The sequence below is a fragment of the Etheostoma spectabile genome, unplaced genomic scaffold (genome assembly GCF_008692095.1).
Source record: "Etheostoma spectabile isolate EspeVRDwgs_2016 unplaced genomic scaffold, UIUC_Espe_1.0 scaffold273, whole genome shotgun sequence".
Lineage (NCBI taxonomy): Eukaryota > Metazoa > Chordata > Actinopteri > Perciformes > Percidae > Etheostoma > Etheostoma spectabile.
The window spans coordinates 749,503-756,708 of NW_022605577.1; the positions used below are offsets into that span (position 1 = coordinate 749,503).

At 44.2% G+C, this 7,206-nt stretch overlaps 1 protein-coding gene across 1 annotated transcript in view; it reads left to right on the forward strand.

The window, feature by feature from the left end:
- syvn1 (synovial apoptosis inhibitor 1, synoviolin) overlaps window positions 1-6,084 on the forward strand; it is a 15,117-nt gene extending 9,033 nt beyond the window's left edge. The window contains exons 11-16 of the mRNA XM_032510861.1: window positions 18-169; window positions 2,386-2,523; window positions 2,684-2,830; window positions 3,637-3,820; window positions 3,959-4,074; window positions 5,000-6,084. Coding sequence (XP_032366752.1) covers window positions 18-169; window positions 2,386-2,523; window positions 2,684-2,830; window positions 3,637-3,820; window positions 3,959-4,074; window positions 5,000-5,217 — 955 coding nt within the window. The 3' untranslated portion in view covers window positions 5,218-6,084. The remainder of the gene's footprint in view (window positions 1-17; window positions 170-2,385; window positions 2,524-2,683; window positions 2,831-3,636; window positions 3,821-3,958; window positions 4,075-4,999) is intronic.
- The last annotated feature ends 1,122 nt before the right edge of the window (window positions 6,085-7,206 follow it).

A 7,206-nucleotide genomic window follows, 5' to 3' on the forward strand; every position in this document is an offset into this window, starting at 1 on the left:
CCCCCCCCCCCCCATAGCTGCCTCCGCTCCTGGTTCCAGAGGCAGCAGACATGCCCGACCTGTCGCATGGACGTCCTCCGTGCATCTAATAACAACCAGACTCCAGCCCCGGCCCCGCCCCCGGCTCCTGCGGCCCCGGCCAACGCCCCCGCAGCCCCAGCCGCCAATGGTGAGAGTCAACCACCAGCACACATGAACACGACCTCTGTCTTCCTGCTTCTAGCAGCACTCCATGACGCCTGCCTACACCCACATTATTGACGGTTTAAAAAACGTGTCATGTGGGTACCCTCAACCTGGAAAACTGTCAAACAACTTGTGCAATACTGCATATTCCAATACTTGAGGGTACACTTATCTGTTTTGCAGGCAGAATATTCCTTTTTATATCTATGAAACATTTCCTTTCATGGGCTTAAAGCTTTGTGAAACTTTTTGATATTGATAAACGTGCGTAACATTCAAGCCATTGTCAAATCATGTTTAAAAAAAAAAAAAGTATTCTCCGTGTCCTGCTTGGCTACTTGCAACTGTGTGGAGGAGGGGTGGGGGGGGAATCACGATCATGGAAGGTTAGCGTCATGTGGACCCACCGACTGGGGAGACACAAACTATGCACTATAGCTTTAAGGCCACTATGTGTTGAATCTTTAGTGAGTATACCACCCTTAGATGGCAGTGTATGTTTGAACAAAAACGATATTACAGTGGTGCTCAAAAGTTTACATACACATGCTTAAGTTGACTAAAAAGAGGAATAAAAAATCATGTTTGGAAATTTATTTTAACTACTAAATTAAAAATGAGGTAAAATCCACCTTTAAGGACCCCATTTCTTTTGAATGAATAAGTATGAATACAATAAATGTTCTTATTTAAAATACAGGGTCATAGAGTATACAACCCTATGTTAAATTCCCATAGAGGCACAGATTTTTATATTAAGGCCAGTTATTTCCTGGATTCAGATTTTATCATCCTGATAAAAGTTCCCTTGGCTTTTTAGAATTAAAATGCCCCACATCCTCTACTCTTCATCATGGCTTAGAGATAGGCATGGTGATACTTTCTATAAAATCGCATCTCTTGCAAATCACCAGGTATTCGTCATACGGAAAAACCATGCCTATCTCTAGCATGGGAAGAGTATGTGAGATGTGGGCTATTTTAATTCTAAAGGCCAGTGGAACTTTTCAGGATGCATAATATCCTACTCCAGAAATAACTGGCCTAATAATAAAAACTCTGCCTGCCTCTATGGGAATTTAACATAGGGGTATATACTTATGAACCCCCGTATTTAAATAAAACATTTATTTATTTACAATACTTTTATTCATTCACAAAGAAAATTGGTGTCCTTAAAGGTTGATTTTACCTCATTTTTAATTTAGGTATAATAAAATTTCCAAAACTATTTATTTTATTCTCTTTTTATTCCCTTAAGCATGTGTATGTAAACTTTTGAGCACCACTGTATCCTGGGGAAATGTGTGTTGTCTTAAGCCTAGTTCAGACCTAAGATCTGCGACAGGGAAAAAAACATTTTAGAACATTGCAGGAAAAGTTGCAGTGGTTTCAACTGGCATGTCTCAGCTCAACTCGAGCCAGCTGATAGCGTCACCTGCGACCCAGTCACCAGTGGCTGGATGCAAATGGATGTAAACTGGCAGGTTTCAGAGCGCAAATGGATCCGAATGAAGAAATGTAAAATACTAAAACCTCGACCCGTCGCGCCCTTAGCCGAAAAGTGTGGGTAACAGATTAAGGCAGCAACATAATCAAAGCCCTGGAACCATACAGGAGACTTTCTCGTCTCGATCGCCTAATTAATACTGTCCCTCGCCACGGTCTGCATGCCGACACACTGGCCGTATCGCAGAGACCATATCTGCTGCTAAAGGACTTGTGAGATATGAGAGAACAATCTGGCCTGCTTCTGCACCATTGTCATTGCAACCGGGGAATGACTTTAACAGCACTGTAGCGCCACTTTTTGGGGTATACTTTTATAGAGTATAGTTGTGACATCACAACCGTATGGAAGTCCTGGCGTCTCCTTTTAAAGGCACAGTTTCTGAATACGGGCTGTGTGCACTTTCACAGTGTTTTAATACTTTTACAGTAATTACATAACTCCACTATCTGCTTAACAATGTGAAAAGGACATGGAAATTTCACTTTTTACGTTTTGAGAAACTCATTTCAGAAATCTTTGTCAATATGTTTTTCAGTCCCACTTTTCTTCCTCAATTAACAAGTAGACCTGCCGCTCACGTTGACCACTCTGTATTAAATGTGTTTTGAAGCGTCCTATGGTAAATACATATTTGGACCATTTTTCAGGGTTAGTAAAGGATCCCCTTCGTTCTGTGTCCTCTCTAGTGGCCCCAGGCATGTTACCCGGTTTTCCTCCGGGTGTCTTCCCCTTCTGGGGTCCCTTCCCCGCAGTGCCTCCTCCTGCTGCAGCTCCTGGTGCCACGGATGCTCCGCGAAGCAGCACCGAGGCTACACAGGCAGCTGGTAAGGACAACCTGGCTCTCCTGCCACAAATTACCCAGTTTACCACACCACAAAGAGGATAATCAAACCCTAAGTATCTGAAATAGTTTGCCAATGTCACGCTACGTATCGTATCTTTTGCGTGACATCTACCCAAATTGTTGTGTGTTTGTATCATCAGGTTCCAGCCCGGCCACTGCGTCGACTGCAGACCCCGCTGCAGGTGCTGCTGCTCCAGGCTCAGCCATGCCAGGCTTCCCCTTCTCCTTCCCCCCGCCGCCCTTCCCCTCCGCACCATGGCTGCCCATGCCACCACCTCCTCCCTTCGGTAACCACACACACACTCTCTGTACTTGTCTCGCAGACTAAAAGAAATCCACGCTTGGTGACTTGACACTATTGTCACAAGATGACCTGCTGCAGAAAGTAGAAAGACAGGGTGTTACTCATTTCTAAGAACAGAAATAATAAGAAAGGTGCAATGTTAAAAACATGTGGATAAGCCATGACGATAATATTGTCTGACTTCTTTGTTCAGCCTTTGTTTTGGGAAGTGTTGAGCATTACCATAGCAACATACTATCCGATCACAGGGTGTGAAAGTACCTAGCATTTTCCTTTTTTTTCTTTTTTAGTCCGTTCACTGGTGTAAAGAGTGACTTCAAGTAATCAAGTTACAAAGTGTTCACACCAGATAGATGTATCATTCCACCCCTAGTTGTAGCTGATGCCGTATTCGCACAGGATTAGTATCATCTGGGGACTTTGTTTTATTTAGAAATGACCCCCCTACATCTGAGTTTCATCCCCCGCGATCCCATAATCCATCTTCACGAGTAGGATAAAAAGGCGTACAGGAAACAAAAAACGTTAAAAATGATTAACAACCCCGCCAAATCCCGGACATGCCGATTCACACGGGGCTAATATTATCACAGGACCTCGGTGTTCGGCGAAATGTGGTAGGTCATCTTAGGACAAATTACAGACATGGCCTTTGCGCATGGGATACAGATCCCAGACAACCTCCGTAATTATGACAAATGACTTGAGGTTACAGGGTAATACTGAAGCTGAAGTTTGTTTCCCCCCCGGACCAGTTTGTGTTAACACCTCTCCTCGCCTCTCCTCCAGTGTCATCAATGCCTCCCCCTCCTCCGTCTCTGTCCCGGCTGTCCGAGGAGGAGCTGAGGGAGCTGGAGGCAGAGGGGCGGCGGGGCCTCGAGGCCAGGCTCCAGTGTCTCCAGAACATCCACACCCTGCTGGACGCCGCCATGCTCAACATCCACCACTACCTCAGCACCGTCGCCACGCTTGCGTAACTAAGCCATTTTTTATTGAAGACGCATCATCCCAAAATAAGCTTGAATTAGTCATGAAATGCAGCTCTTATTATTAAGAGATTGAAACAATAAAAAAAGCTTGGAGTTGACTTTGTCTACTGTGTTGTCCCCAGCCCTCCTCGGACTGAGGGCAGCACTGGAGAAGCCAGCGGGACAGACGACGCTGCTTCACCTCCTGCAGCGGGCAGCGGCACGGACAGTCCCAGCCGGGACAGGGACTCCTCCAGCTGTAAGTAAACTTCAGGGATCACATCAACTAGAACGACAACTAGTCCATATCCACGACGTTCCACTTCCGGGATTGCTCCGGTGCCGCGGGAAATTCCACCGGATGCATGTCTCTTCAGTCACCGTCCTCTTTCTTTGTGTTGGAATTCTAACCTCCGGCTGATTTCTGAGGACTATGGTTACCTGGTCCTCAGGTCTCTGCAGGGTAAATCCAGACAGCTAGCTAGACTATCTGTCCAATCTGAGTTTTTTTGTTGTTCACCTCTTTGTCACCTTGTAGTTGCTTTTTGGTGCCTCTTCGTGCCTCTTTGTCACCTTTTTGTCTCTTTTTTTTTTGGACGCTTTTCGTTGCCTTTTTGTCCGGATGTGCGTCCCCTTCCTCTCTCTGCGTGGGCGTTCTAACCCCCGGCTGATTTCTGAGGACTATGGTTACCTGGTCCTCAGATCTCTACAGGGCAAATCCAGACAGCTAGCTAGCCTATCTGTCCAATCGGAGCTTAGCCCCGCCCACAACGATTGTGATTGGTTTAAAGAAATGCAACAAAACTCTCCCTGTATTTCCCAGTATGGCCAACTTTACACATTTTGGTGTCGTCCGGCAACATTTGTGCAGCAGCTTGAGTGCGTTTCACGTCGCCGCTGAGAAAAGGACAACAGCATCGGAGACGAAGACGACATAAAGAATTACAGGATAAATTTCCTCTTTTGATAATCATGTTTTTTGTTCGGTGATTATTTTTTTATTTCCTTAAAGAGAGCAAGGTAAACACACCTCCAGTATACGTGCAGTACAGAGGATATACACAAACACACAGACAAAAATACAGTATATTTGAGAACATTTTGCCCCCCCCCCAAAAAAAAAAAAACTAAAACAAAACTTGAATCCATTTTATATTTTATATTGTTTTTTTTCCCGTTTCCAGCCGAGCATGTGGACGCCGCTACGGTCTCCTCTCAGCCGGCCGACTCCACTTCTTCTACCGCTTCGGGCACGGAAAGAAAAGAAGAGCTGGACGAAGGCGCGGCGGGGGCGGGGGAGGAGGTCGAGGACGGAGAACCCAACGCCGCTGAGCTGAGGCGCCGACGCCTTCGCAAGCTCGAGACGCCCTCGCCCTCGTCTTCACCCCCTCCGGACAACTGATCCGCGTGTGCTGCTCTCCTAACACATCCACGGTTCTGACTCGGACATATTGCTCTGGACCAATAGGAACTCGGAGCTGATCGATCGCCGCTTTGGTTCTTCTTCTTTGCCTCTCTGTCCTCGTGGCTCTCGCCTTCCACGGGCCCGGCTTTCTAACTGCGTCGAGTTGGACTCAGGCTACCGGGAGACGCAATGATCGTTGCCGCGTTATCTGGACTATTGCTGTGTCAAGAATAGCACGACTTCTTTAATTTTAGGTTATTTTTATTTTTTCCCCAGAAGGACTACTGCAATAAGAGCACTGCAGGTGTTTGTAGGTTTAATCAGGTGGAAGACGATTTCCAAACCCAGTTATTTGGTCAATGTGAGAGAGCGAGAGCGAGAGAGAGAGACTGATTGTGTTTGGTAGTTTTACTGTCGGTGAGGTTCTTTGCCTGCACTTTGATTTGTAGTTTAATTCAGCTTTCTTCAGTATACAGGTGGCCCCATTCACCACATCAACATGTTACACCCCATCTGCATCCGCGTCAGATCCATTGAATTCAAATCAAAGGGGAAGTTGATCAACGGCTCTGGCTCTTTAACATTCGTTCCGTCTTCTGTCACCAATGCAGTCGTTGTAACATACTGATTTATTTGAATGTGTAAATACTGTAAAAAGCGTTTTAATAGGATGATCTGTACATAATGCAGAATAAACTGTTTGACCGAAATGACAGTGGCAACACGTACGGTATATTGGTGTGTATGTTCACAAACTGATGGCATAGAGTTGGAATGTGTTAAAGTGAAGCTCGTAGACTTGTCAGGCTTTCTGTGTCGGAGCTTTAATGTTGCCTTTGAATTAAAGATTGAACTGTAAAATTATAACTTATTAGCACTCGTACATATACGTACAAACCTCCTTTTTAAGTTATGTAGGCTCAAAATATTTGGGAAGAAGTTATAAGGTTTCTCTTGCCAGAAAGACAGCAGCTGTTCCCAGGCAGATTGTCTTAAAGGTCCCATGGCATGAGAATTTTATTTTATGAGGTTTTTTAACATTAATATGAGTTCCCCCAGCCTGCGTATGCCCCCCCCCCCCCCCCCATGCTAGACATGTATCCTATATCAAAGAGAACTTCATATACAGTATTAGGGGACACTAAGGTCTATAAGAGAACTTCAGATACATTATTAGGGGACCACTAAGGTCTTATAAAGAGACTTCATATATAGTATTAGGGGACCACTAAGGTCATAAAAGAACTTCAGATCAGTATTAGGGACCACTAAGGTCTATAAAGAGACTTCAGATACAGTATTAGGGGACCACGAGGTCTATATAAAAGAGACTTCAGTTACAGTATTAGGGGGCCACTAAGGTCTATATAAAAGAGACTTCAGATACAGTATTAGGGGACCACTAAGGTCTATATAAAGAGACTTCAGATACAGTATTAGGGACCACTAGGTCTATATCAAAGAGAACTTTCCAGATAAGTATTAGGGGACCACTAAGGTTCTATATAAAGAGACTTCAGATACAGTATTAGGGGACCCTAAGGTCTATATAAAGAGACTTACATATACATATTTAAGGGGACCACTAAGGTCTATATAAAAGCATCCAAAGAGCACCATATCATGGGACCTTTTTAAGAACTGATTATTTGTGCTTTTATTGTTGTCATGTTATTATTAAGTAATGCTTAAACTTACAGATCTGTCATTTCTGAGTAATTTCCCAGGAAGTTTCTTGGATAGAAGTACAGTATGTGTTTTGGTACTAATTATAGGGACGATAGGAATGTCCTTGAAAGAATAGTTCTCTTTCAACCCAAGTAGGCTACATCTTCCATTCAGTATTTATTTAAGGCTATGTTCACACTTTTGAGTCTTTTCTTAAGCTGCCAGCGTAAGCGCCCATTTTAAAGGCCACTGGCAACTTTTTTTTTAAAGAATATTTTTTGGGCATCTTAGGCCTTTTTTTTTTTTTTTAATAGGACA